This window comes from Megascapheus bottae, chromosome 8 (assembly GCF_031878675.1).
Source record: "Megascapheus bottae isolate mThoBot1 chromosome 8, mThoBot2.hap1, whole genome shotgun sequence".
NCBI classification, from domain to species: domain Eukaryota; kingdom Metazoa; phylum Chordata; class Mammalia; order Rodentia; family Geomyidae; genus Megascapheus; species Megascapheus bottae.
Window position 1 is genome coordinate 53089349 of NC_143516.1, and position 13775 is coordinate 53103123.

The 13775-nt window shown below is 38.0% G+C and overlaps 1 protein-coding gene across 2 annotated transcripts in view; it reads left to right on the forward strand.

Annotated features, from left to right (window-relative positions):
• The first annotated feature begins 283 nt into the window (after nt 1–283).
• Nucleotides 284–13775, forward strand: part of Map3k7 (mitogen-activated protein kinase kinase kinase 7) — a 68939-nt gene continuing 55447 nt past the window's right edge. Inside the window, exon 1 of one of the 2 annotated variants that reach the window (XM_090338423.1) lies at nt 284–652. In XM_090338423.1, the coding sequence (XP_090194549.1) occupies nt 533–652 (120 nt within the window). In that variant the 5' untranslated portion in view covers nt 284–532. The remainder of the gene's footprint in view (nt 653–13775) is intronic. The other variant, XM_090338424.1, reaches the window with a different exon arrangement.

Below are 13775 nucleotides of genomic sequence, written 5' to 3' on the forward strand. Positions count from 1 at the left end.
TTCATCTTTCCCGCCGGTTCCCAAAGAACCAACCCTACAGATTGTTTCCGTCTCCCTGGGCTCCACTTCCGTCGGCGCGCTTTCATGACGTCATCGACCCAGTTCTCGCGGTAGCACCCGGTTGCTGAAGTCCTTTGACAAAGATCTCGCGGAATTTGTTGTAGAGCTGCAGGGGCCCGTCTCGCTCACCGACCTGCCCCCCTCCGCTCCCCCCTCGCCCGGTCCTGTCCTTCCTCTGTCTTTCCAAGTCACAAAACTCTGCCCGCCCCTTCCTCAAACTCATATCCCGCCCCCGGTTTCCGATTTCAGACCGGAACCGGAAGTCCTGTGGGCAGGGCCCTAAGCGGAAAACGCTGCTGAGCCGGAGCCGGGACACGGCTGTGGCCACCCTCCGGTTCACCGCCACGGGTCGCCCGGCGGCAGCGCGCTACGGCTCCAGGCTGAGAGCCGGCCCGGAGGCGGGTGGGCGCGGGTCTCACCCTGGTCGTCCGGGCGGCACGGTCCCCGGGCCTCCCGGGCGCCTCTGGGGATCATGTCTACAGCCTCCGCCGCCTCTTCCTCCTCCTCGTCTTCTGCCAGTGAGATGATAGAAGCCCCGTCCCAGGTCCTTAATTTTGAAGAGATCGACTACAAGGAGATCGAAGTGGAAGAGGTGAGCAAGGCCCGGAGGGTCCGGCCTTTCCTTGGCCCAACCTTGAAGGCATCCGCGGGACCTTTCGATTCGTAGGGCGCCCTCTCTCACTCACTCTCTCTCTCTCTCTCTCTCTCTCTCTCTCTCTCTCTCTCTCTCTCTCTCTCTCTGATCATCATCTCATCTCTCCTCTCTCTTACACACACACGTCTCTGCGGAGAGAGGTGTGAGGAGCGTGTGTTCATCTTGTTCGGGTAGCTGTCTTTTCTGCTTCCTTTCCCACTTCTACTGGGTTAGAGTTTGATTCACCTCACGCAGAAGGATGGACTGGTGAAAAAGTGCGGTTCACCAGCCTCGAAACGTTAAATGGTCAAAGATCGTGGCCGTTGTGGAAAAGTCGGGTTTGCTCGACGTGGTGGCTTGAAGAACCGTCACTTTTGTTGTTTGAGTTCTACCTCAGTGTCTCCTGTGTAGGGCTGCGGGTGTGTTGGTTAAGTTGACAGTTCACGTCCAAAAGTGCTTCCTCTAAGACGAAATGGTTCTCTTTCCCAAAACAGTCCTGGTGCTCTTGAGACCTCAGCCTTCCACCAGTTGGACTAACTTAGAATAATTTCACCATTAGCAACATAGATATGTAATGAAGAGATGATACAACTAGCGTGCTTTAAAGAGATAATTAATAATTACAATGACAACCAGACTATAACACTAGATCAGAAATCACGGTTAGAAAACCCCAATCGATTCTTGAGAGCCAAGTGTCCCAGTGTTTCTTTATATATGGCTCCTTTTCAGATCACAGTGGGTTAGATGGGTTCTAGTGACAACAAAATAAGTAAAAACTGTATACATATATTTTAGACACTTTAAAACTTGTTCAAATTTTGGTTGGAAATAATATCTTCATACAATTACTATTTGTCGTGTGTGTGTGTGTGTGTGTGTGTGTGTGTGTGCATGTGTGCGTGCGCATATCAGTCCTGGAGCTTGAACTCAGGGCCTGGACATTGTCCTTGGATATTTTTTGCTCAAGGCTAGCACTCTTGTTACTTGAGCCACAGAGCCCCTCCAGGCCTTTTCTGTGTTTGTGGTACTGAGGAATCGAACCCCCCAGGATTTCCTGCATGCTAGTCAAGCACTCTACCACTAGACCACACTCCCAATCCTATTTGTCATTAAAAAAAATAACAAAAAACACTGTTCCATTACTGAATTATATATTATATGGTTCATAACATAAATTGATTTTGTAGCACATCCTGTTCATTGAGAATATCCACATCTTAGAAAGATGCAGGAAGAGCAAGATTTGGGATATTAGGAATATTCATTACATCAGCTTTGCTGCTTATTAGCTATGTAATTTGAAAGCAAATTTCCTAACTCCTATGTGCTTTAGTTTAACTATGGTTGCTTCCCTTAATTATAAAATAAGAGTAAGAAATACTATTTTAATGTATCTGTGTAACAGATCCCATTAAGTCATCTATACAAAACACTCAACGTAGTGCCTGACATACATTATTAGGAGGCAGTTCCAGATCAGAACATTGACCTACTTTAAGGTCACATTTCTAAAAGAAGACCTGTATTTTGAAGAGGAGGAAAATTTTTGGTGTCTTACCCCCTCAACCCTATTGAGACCATAATAAATTCCTTTTTCAGAAGTAGGTCCAGCTTTCATGTCTAACATTCTTTTTTAAGAATAAAAATGCAATGAGTCACTATACAAGAATTGCAGTTTTTAAATAAGCATTTACGTCTACTCTGGTTGTACTGTTATGCTTGTGGACTGCAAATTGTTATATAATGATAACTTGTACTTCATGGTTTACCAAATACTTTCACAGACTTGGTTTGATTCTTGCAACTCTACTTTTTTGCACAATGCATTCTAAAGCTTTTTACATTCTTGCTTCATGGAAGAATGCACATTATTAAAGAGACATTTCTCAGTTAAGTGCTCTTCCCCCCAACTCATTTCACTTCTGGTTAGGCCTTTTATGTTCCGAAGACCTTTATTTAATTTCTTTAATTTATTTCTAACCCTCTCCCCGGTTTTGGCATCTTTGTGACATTCCTGGAAAGTAGATTTTTGGTTTTTGGTTAAAATTTCTTTTAACAGACAATCATTTTGTCCTTTTCTTGTTCTGTTTCATATTTTAGTACCTAGTTTATTTTCATATCAAAGATTGAATTCACTCCTTTCTAAAACTGTTATATACTTTCATGTTCTTCATTTTGGGTACATTGAAATTGTAATCTGTGATGCACAAATGGCACTCAAAGCTACTTAATTTATATACTGCTGTTAGGTTGAACCATGAATAGAAAAACAAAGAAAGATGACCCAAACCAAGAAGTATTTTACATTGTTCTTAGTAAATGCAAGTATATTGCATTTTACATTAAGAAAATAAAGGATTGGAGATGTACTTCAGTGATGGAGTGCTTGCCTTGCATGCCTGAAGTCCAGAATTCAGTCTCCTAGCACTGGAAAAAAAAAATAATAATAATGAAGGGCCTGGAGTTTGGCCTAGTGGTAGAGTGCTTACCTAGCATACACGAAGACCTGGGTTCGATTCCTCAGTATCAGATACATAGGGAAAAAAAAAAAACGGAAGTGGTGCTGAGGCTCAAGTGTTAGAGCTCTAGCCTTGAGAAAATCCAAGGACAGTGCTCAAGCCCTGAGCTCAAGCCCAGGACTGGCCAAAAAAAAAAAATAATAATAATAATAATGAAATCATATTCTATTTCTCAAGTTAAAAAATAAATGTTTACTCTCTCAAATAACTATAATTGAGTATATTATATAACTAGGAACTATAAAATAAAATTTCCAACCGTAGTCCAACTACACAATTTCTTAGTAATACATATTTCTTAGATATCAGCTGCTTTTAATCATTGTACTCTTACTACTATGACTCAGTAATATATTTGGCATTTTTAGAATTCAATTTGGCTATCAAATTATGCAAGTTTACAGCCTTTAAATACTGTGTTTGTTAAGTTATTCAGTGTGTAGCTTCTTGGATCTGGGTGTAGATAATGTTAAAATAAATTGTGAACTACATACATTGAGGCTACTAAGGCAAAACAGTAATAATTATGATATAGTAAAACGTACTAGGGTGAATATTTAAGAAATTTAGATGCGTGTACTGTTATATATCTATGATTTTGAGCACGTTGTCTTATTTTTCAGGCTTTTGATTTCTCTTTTCAAATGAGGGACTGAAAAGATGGTTTGAGGTGTCTTCCATTTCTAAAATGAAATCACATTCACTATTTCCACTATGTATTTCTGTTTCCACTGTAAGCTTAGAAGCTTAAAAGTTCTTTAAGGACAGTGATCATGATCTCCCAATGAAATTTAATTGGTGACTAACTAATTTTGAGTAAACAAGGCAAATGATAGCCCCATTTTATTGTTATTAACAAGTGGTAACATTTGATTTGCCAGAAGCCACATGTCTAAGTACATGTTAGAGCTTGGGGACTTGAAATTTCTCCATCATGAGTCACTTGCTCTTTCACTGGATTTACAATGTCACTTTAGTACTCTATAATGAAACTTTATTCTGGGAATGGAGATACAGAATATGAGTTCCTTTATTGCAGTTAGTCCTGAACATTTAACAAGCATTTCCTCTGGACACAATACTGCTTGAAGTTCCATGAAAGATGAATAAAAGAAAACTGGAGTTATCTTTTTTAAAGTATCTGATTCATGACTAGAATAAACAGAATTGTTCATTACTTTACCAGAATTTGAAGTTTAGAGTAAAATGAACACCTAAGCATTTGAAAGTTAATCACAAAAAGCTCCATTGAATAGGGACAATTTTAAAACTGGGTTCCAGATGATATAACATCATGGGTTGGAAAAGTCACTAAGATGACTTTGCTTTTGTTCCCTGAGCCTAAAGTGCTTCCCTCAGCACTTATCTCTGACTTTACCACCTGCTGGTAAAGTCAGATGTCTTCCCTAGAGAGGCTTTCCCCAAGAAACCTAGCTCTTTATTGTGTCTATTGTTCTGCCTGAAACCCAGCAGTCAGTTGTATGAGATGAATAATGTAAAGTGTCCTTTTCATATTTGTAAACCAAGTGCCTAGTACCTCAAAATGAAATCTGGTTCTTATTCCAATGTTGATTTCATTTTGTTCCTGTTGTACTTAACAGATACTTTTGTTTAGTAAAAGTAAAAGTTACTATGAAGAGCCATGTGCTAGGAGTAGGCCAAGCATTCATAGGCTTTCACTAAGTACTAAAAAGGCTCTATTTACAGTGGTTGCTTTGTAAGAGACCCTGAATGTCGACCCTAACTGTAGTTTATGAGTAAGCAAATTGGGCACTTATAACTACTTGGTTATTTATATTATGTGTTATTAAGCTTGATTTACAAGACACAAAGATTTTATTTCAAAAGCTAAAATGTGCCAGTAAGGGAAAATGTAGAAAACTTCAACATTGATGTATACTTTGTAGAGTTGAGTTATAAATATGTGGATAAGTGATACAAGAGAAAACCCTAAAATTACAGTGGGCTGAATAAACAAACTGTCTATAGATTGTTAGCCACTGTTTGTGAATATACAAAACAGACTTCTCCGCGTGAAACTATATGACCATTGATTTTGGTAGAAATTGGGATTGGTTATTGTAGTCAAGAAGTAGCTTTAGAAATAATTTTGTGCATTGTGCATGTGTAGCTTAACTGATAGCTTGAGCACAATATTTTTAAAGGAAAGGCTTATTAAATGGTTCAGATGTTTTATGGCAAGCTTTAAAAGACTGAATGAAAAAAGACTAATCAAAGTTTTACTTTTATGTTATTTATCTAGTCTGTCTTGTCAGCAGATGGCAGTTCTGCTCTGCCATGGTTTATTAATAGATATTGAAGTTCTGAAATAGTTGGAGGCCCCAACTCTGCTAATAAATGTAAGATCTATGCTTGTTCTGTCATGTTCCAGATTTCTAGCCAGAGCCATCACAGAATAGCCAGCGATTTATTCACATAGTCCACAGAACAGAGCCAAACCAAGTGGACAACTATAGTCACTGAACTAAAAATAATATGAATTGGAGACAATTAAGTTGAATTATTTTGTAGTAAATTAAGAGCTTATATCCTTTTCCATTCAGTTTCAGTTTTTAACCCTGTATGAAGGAATACAGTAATGTTTTAACCTGAAGTAATTCATCTTTCAAGTAATTGTGTAAACAAAACAAACTCTGACTTTTTTGTGTGATGATATTCTACACACTGTCTCATATCCTTCTTTTTCTTAATCAAGAAATTAAATCTAGTAAGGGAAAAACAAGATGAACGGGAGAGGGTAGGGAGAAGGGTGTGGGAGAAAAACATGGGGAAGGATAACAGTGTTCAAGAAGTAATGTACCCACTACCCGATGAATGTAACTGTAACCCTTCTGTACATCACCCCAACAATGAAATGTGTGTGTGTGTGTGTGTGTGTGTGTGTGTGTGTGTGTGTGTGTGTGTGCATGTGTATATACATATTTTTTTTTTAACTTAGGTGCTGGGTGTTTGGCCTAGTGGTAGAGTGCTTGCCTAGCATGCACAAAGACCCAGCTTCGATTCCTTGGTACCACATACATAGAAAAAAGCTGGAAGTGGTACTGAGACTCAAGTGGTAGAGCGATAGCCTTGAGAAAGTCCAGGGTCAGTGCTCAGGCCCTGAGCTTAAGCCCAGGACTGGCAAATAAATAAACAAACAAACAAACAAACTTAAGTCTTACTTTATGACTAAAGTATAGACTCAGCTAAGAACTAAACTGCATGGGAATAAGGGTTAGGGGTTATCACAAAATAATTAAGACATTTTAATTTAAAAACAATAAACTTAGAATGAACTATTTCTATGTTGATGCTTTTTAAAAACCAGTCCTCTATGGATTCGTTAATTATTCATTTTTCTAGTTGAAAAATTGCGAATACTATCTGAAGTACTTGTACATTGATCATGTGGAGTAAATGTGTATGGTGGAGATACTTGTAACTTCAATACAGTCTCTTTTTTTGTACTGTTGAGAAAGTTGGATTTGAAGGAAGTAATTCAAGATAATTGTTAGTACTAATGTGTTAGAGGAACTTTGTTACATTATTCAGATAATCTGAGAACACATTTGGTTTGGAAGTTAGTTAGAAACTGATAGGAAGTAAAATGTGGCTTTTTAAATATATTTTTATTGTAATTAATAGAAGGGTTACATGATATTTGCCAGATAGAAGGTGCATTAATTCACATACATTGATACCTTTTCTCATGTCTTGGTCCCCATTTCCCTCCCCCCCACTTCCACCCCTCATCTTGTTTTCCCCCCTTCCCTATCCAATTTCAAATAACCAAATACAAATATATCCAATATATCAGATAACAAAGTGAGATACTGTAACAATATGAGATAACGAAGGGACAAAGAAGTACTTTGTAATTTCAATTTTAGGGTTTTCATTGTCTGCGTCAGTTGCCAGCATAACAGTTTGGACTTGAAGAACCTATAGAACTTATAGCTTCTCAAAGCAGGTTAAAGTGTGTAATGAGCTTTTTGTTGTTGTTGCTGTTGTTGTTGTTGTTGTTAGTCATGGGGCTTGAACTCAGCGCCTGAACACTGTCCTTGGACTTTTCTCAAGGCTAGAGCCCTACCACTTGAGCCACAGTACCACTTCCAGCTTTTTTCTATGTATGTGGTACAGAGGAATCGAAGCTGGGTCTTGGTGCATGCTAGGCAAGCACTCTACCAGTAGGTCAAACTTTCAGCCCCTGTCCTGAGCTTTTACAAAACATCTGGGTGGGAAGATATGGCAGTTTTGAGATTAGAGAACAAACGAAGAGAAAACAGGCCAATGACAGAACCCTAGAAAGTATCAGGAGCTAAGAGGTAGACAGAGGACAAAGAATTAAGAAGATGAAACTATGTCCTAGCTTTCTTATTAATCATCACTTTGGTTGTTTTCTAAGTTTAGTTAATCTAAGCTAACGAGCATTTTAATTTATTTTTTATTTTTTTATTTTTTTTTTGCCAGCCCTGGTGACTGAACTCAGGGCCTGAGCACTGTCCTTGGGTTTTCCTCAAGGCTAGTGTTTTACCACTTGAGACACAGCAGCACTTCCAGCTTTCTTCTGTGTATGTGGTACAAAGGGATCAAACCGGGTCTTCATGCATGCTAGACAAGCATTCTACCACTAAGCCAAACTCCCAGCCCACGAGCATTTTTATACCTAATTGTTGCTTGGAATTTGTTCCAGAAGTAGATTCCTGAGACACAAAGAAAACACTACAGCTGTTGAAGTGTATTTTGATAGTTATTACTGTCATCTGGCAGGTCAACTAGGATAGAGCATCCAAGAAGGCTCACTCCTGTCTGCCAGCATGCTGCCAAAGTCTTCTGGGACCTCTCTTGAACATTTAACTAAAAGCTCAGTTTTCCTGTGTAGTCTTTACATAGAATTTTTGCTTTTTACAGCATGGTGACTGGGTTCCAAGAGGAAGGAAACGGAAGGTGCTAGGCCTGTTGAGTCTGGTTTTGAAAGTCCTTTTGTGTGTGGGATGTGTATATGTGTGTGTGTGTGTGTGTGTGTGCCTGTGCATGCACGTACATGTGTGCATACACGCATATCGCTAGACACTTGAATCCAGAGCCTGAGTCCCTTAGCTTTTTCCACTCAAGACTGATATCCCTACCCCTTGAGCTGCAGCTCCACTACATGAGCCCTAGTTTTGAATGTCCCTAAATTTCTACTTTACTATAGTTCAAACACTCGTAGGAAAAACTTGATTTACGGGAAGAGTACACCAGTTTTTTTTCTCCGTTAGGGAATAGCAAGGACATACAGAAAAAATTGATGACAGTTATCTTTGAAGTTGGCCATATATATATACACACATACATATATATATATATATATCACACACACGCACACACGTATACAAGATCTACTAGCATCACTTATTTCTTAAAGAACATCGGCTTTTAAAGACATCCTTGCTAAACAGTTAAGTTTCTTTTGGTCATGTGCTGGTAGCTCCTACCTGTGCTCCTTGCCACTCAGGAAGCTGAGATTCAGAGGATCATGGTTCATAGGTAGCTTTAGCAGAAAAGTCCATGAAACTCCATCTACAAAATCAGGCAGCAAAAAGCCAGATTGGAGGTATAATCCAAGTGATAGAACATCAGCCAAACGAACAAGCCAAGCAAGTGTTCAAAGCACAGTAGTGGTGTAAAAAAACAAACAACAACAAAAATACTCCTTTGAAGGGCTAGATGTGTAGCACAGGGAGCAAACACAAGGCTTTGAATTCAGATTCCAGTATCTCCAAAATTCTTTTTTGACTATAATCTTTTGAAGAGTTGATTGTTGCTATTTCTAGCATACTATCAACTTCTGAATAACCTTTTTCTAATGTTTCCTCTGTATAGGGCACTGGACAAGTGCTGTTGTATTTGAAGGGACACTGATGTTTGATCACCATGAGACACTTATAAATAACTTCAATTCTTGGAGCTTTTTATTTTTCTGAAGTGGGAGTAAAAAAATCTAATATAATTGTCAGGGTTATGATGATATCGTATTTGTATCTTAAAAATATGTTTTATATTCAATTTATAATTCATTTTATAATCTAATAAAATCCTTCCTTAATATTGGGGTATTGATTTCAGGATCTCTTGCAGCCACCATATTCGCATAGCCTACACCTATCCTTCTGTGTTCTTTAAATCACCCCTAGATTATTTATAAGAACTACTATAATGTAAGTGATGTGTAAATAGTTGTTACACAATATTGTTTAGGGAATGGTAACAAGGAAAAAAATCTACACATGTTCAGTACCAATACATGTTTTTTTCAAATATTTTTAATGCTCAGTTGGTTAAGTAGGTGAACAGAGAACGCTAGAATTCTGAGGGCTACTGTGTATTGTTTAGTATTTACAAGGCTACATTATTATTATTATGTGTATATATATATATAAAACACAGAAACAAAATTTCACATTAAAATGTTCCTTTTTGAGGAAAAGCGTGAGGAGTATATTTGAGTTCCTTGGTTGTTTTGTTTGTTTGCTGTTGCTTTAGTGCTATATCAGCCCTTTTGCTACCTATAATTTGCAATCATATTTATTCCCTTAAGGATCATCAGCATGGGTTGGTGGAAGAAATAGCATCAAACAGCTCTGTCTTCTGTCCAGTGCATTATTAATATGTTTATAACTACCACTGTGACCTGTTATGACCTGTTTGCTTCTTAAGGTTGTTCAGAAAAGCAGCTGTGTATATATAATTGTAAATCTTCCCTTATGAGCTCAGTAGAGACAAGCATTTAACTTGGATAATCTCAATATAAAATTTTATCCTTCAAGTAATTTTTTACTTGGGAAATTTTAAGATTTATCCATTTATTTCAGAGTTTATTTCATCTTAAGTAAAAGATTTTATTTCTGCCCAATAGGATGTCTTAAGTACTCTAGGAAGTTGTAAATAAGATTAGAAAGAGGAGGTAAGATTCTTTGGTCTATATAATGGATTCCACTGAAGTATCTTGTCTATTGTTTTATTAGTATTGTAGCCTAATGCATTGACCCTCAAACATCACAATCATGAAGAGGGCTTGATAAAATTCAGATTATTAGACACTCAGGCTTAGTAATTCTGATTTGGTTGAAGCCTGAGAATATATACTTCCATATATTTTTAGGTGATGCTGATGCTTCCAGACCAGAGACTGTTCTTTGAGAGCCAGTGCTTTCATGTTCTATATCTGCTTTCTCGAAATATTTTTTCTCTTGTTTTCTTCAGGTTTTTCTGCTTCTTTAGTAACTGTTCCTTCTTAGTCTTTGCTATTTCTTTTTTTCCTATTGTATTCTAGCATTTGTAGCTTAGTTCATAGAGCCTAGTGTCTAGGTATTGTTTGGGGGAGATTTTATTCAGTTTATTTACTAGAGATACAAACAACATACCAAATATTCTCTCGTTTCTATTTTTTTCACATGACTTCTCAATATATCTCCTGACTTGTCTTTTCCCCTTCTTACTTGCTAGCTACAGCTTACGCGCTAAGTTACTGACACTCAACCAAGTTGTTTAGAAAAGAAAAATCTGCTTGCTTCAGTCTTAACCTCATAAATCTGGACATCATTCATGACTTTTCCACATGACCTGCTGACTTGCACATCCTCGGGAAGTTTTGTTGACTGCACCTCTAAAATACACCCCACAAATGTCCAGTTTCTATATTACCCCTCATGTTGTCCTCATAGCTGTTATCTCCTTTGGGGGTCTACTATAATAAAGAGTCCCTTTCTGTATGTCCTCTAGCTTCCCTCAATTCTCTACTTACTTCATATGGCACTTAGACTAAAGCCCAAACTCTTGTTTTCTGGTTCATAGAGCCACATGGTGCAGGATTTCAGGTCTGATATTAAGGTCTTTGATCCATTCTGAGTTAATATTCATGCATGGCGACAGTGGGATCAATTTTTAGTTTTTTGCCCGTGGCTGCCCAGTTTTCCCAGCACCAATAATTGAAGAGACTGTGTTTATTCCTCTGTGCATCTCTGACTACTTTGTCGAATATAAGTTGACTGTAGGTATGTGGTTTTATTTCTGGTTCTTCTATTCTGTTCCATTGATCTTCTGATCTACTTTTGTGCCCATACCTTGCTGTTTTTGTTATTATGGTTCTGTAGTAGAATTTGAAGCCTGGTATTGTAATAACACCTGCATTGCTCTTTTTGCCTAAAATTGCTTTGGCTATTATGAACCTTTGGATTGTGCTCTCTATTTCAGTAAAGAATGAGCTCCCCTATGACCCAGCAATTCCACTCCTTGGCATTTACCCAATCATCCAGAAACAAGGACATACTAAAGCCACTAGCATAATGATGTTCATTGCAGCACTATTTACCATAGCAAAGATAGGGAACCAACCCAGATGCCCCTCAGTAGATGATTGGATCAAGAAGATGTGGTATTTATACACAATGGATTTCTATGCTGCCATCAGAAAGAATGACATTGCCCCATTTGTAAGTAAATGGAAAGACTTAGAAAAAATCATATTAAGTGAAATAAGGAACATAGGCTCAATGGTTTCCTTCATTTGTAATAATTAGTACAAACATTGGACTCTCCTAGCAGAGGTTTACAATAGCTCAAAACCTAGATGCATAAGGCCATATAGGATGAGACTAAATGAAAGGACCTCTGGGATATGGAAACAAAAGCCATATAATGTGTGATTGTTGTTCTTAATGTTACTATGTTATTTCTTATCTCTTTCGTTGTCCCTTGGTTATTCTCATATTGTTACAGTATCTTACCTTGTTATCTGGTGTATTGTATATATGAATATTTATTTGTAATAGGAAAGGGAAAGGAAGGGGGAAAAACAAGATGAGGGGCAGAGTGGGGGGAGGGAAATGGGGACAAAACATGAGAAGGGGTATCAATGTGTGAGAAGTAATGCATCTACTATCTGGCAAATATAACTGTAACCTCTCTATACATTACAATAAAGAAAAATAAAATAAAAAGAATGTCCTTGGGCCGGATGGGGTGGCTCAGGCCTGTAATCCTTGCTACTCTGGAGGCTGAGATCTGAGGATCCAGGTTCAAAGCCAAACCAGGCCCAAAAGGATTTGAGATTTTTATCTCCAGTTCTCTAGAAAACAGAAATTGGGGCTTGGCTTAAGGGTAGAGTGGTAGCCCGGAGCTGAAGAGCACAAGAGCAACGTCCAAGCCCAGGGGTAAGACGTCCAAGCCCAGGGGTAAGACGGTAGACTTGAGCTGAAGAGCTCAGGGACAGCACCCAAGCCTTGTTCAAGCCCCATGACCCACCAAAAAAAAAAAAAAGAATGTCTTGGGATTTTGATGGGGATTGCATTGAAATTGTTTATCAGTTTTGGCAGTATAGCCATTTTCACAATGTTGATTCTTTCTATCCATGAGTATGGGATGTCTTTCCTTTTCCTGATATCCTCTTTAACTTCCTTCTTTACATTTTTATAGTTTTCATTAAATTATTCCCTTACATCCTTGGTTAGGTTAATTCCTAAATACTTTATTCTTTTGGAGGCTATTGCAAATGGCATTATATTCTTGATTTCTCCTTCTGTTTGTGTATTGTTGGCATACAGAAAGGCTACTGACTTTTGAAGATTGACTTTGTATCCTGCCATTTAGCCAAAATGGTTTATTAATTCTAAGAGTTTAGGAGTGGAATTTATTGGGTCATTCAGGTATAGGATCATGTCATCTGTGAATAGGGATAGTTTAATTTTTATGTGGATCCCTTTGATGTCCTTCTCTTGCCTTATTTCTCTGGCTAAAGGTTCCAGCACTATATGGAAGGGAAGTGAAGAGAGTATGCATCCCTATCTGGTTCTTGATTTTTAAGGTAAAAAGTTCTAGTCTTTCTCCATTTAGTGGATCCCTTTCCCTATGTGGATCCCTTTGATGTCCTTCTCTTGCCTTATTTCTCTGGCTAAAGGTTCCAGCACTATATGGAAGAGAAATGGAGAGAGTGGACATCCCTGTCTTGTTCCTGATTTAAAGGTAGAAGGTTCTAGTCTTTCTCCATTTAGTATGATACTGGCTGTAGGTCTGTCATATATGGCTTTAATTATTTTAAAGAATGTGCCTCCTATTCCTGTTTTCTCTTTCAACATGAATGGATGCTGTATTTGTCAAATGCTGTCTCAGCATCCAGATAAATTATCATATGATTCTTAACCTTAGCTCTATTGATATGATATATTACATTAATTGATTTGCCAATGTTAAACCAGCCTTGCATCTGTGGGATAAAGCCTTCTTGATCATAGTATATAATTTTTTAAATTTGTCTCTTGATTCTGTTAGCTAGTAGTTTATTGAGAAGCTTTTGCCTCTGTTCAACAGAGAGATTAGTCTGTAGTTCTCTTTTTTGTTGGGTCCTTCCCAGGTTTGAGGATGCGTGTGATATTAACTTCATAAAATGTTTGGTATGGCTCCCTCTGCTTCTGTTTATCTGAAGAGTTTCAAGAGTATAGGTATTAACTCATCTTTAAAAGTCTTACAGAATTTCACAGTAAAACCATCTGGCCTGGTCTCTTCTTATTTGGCATGTTTCT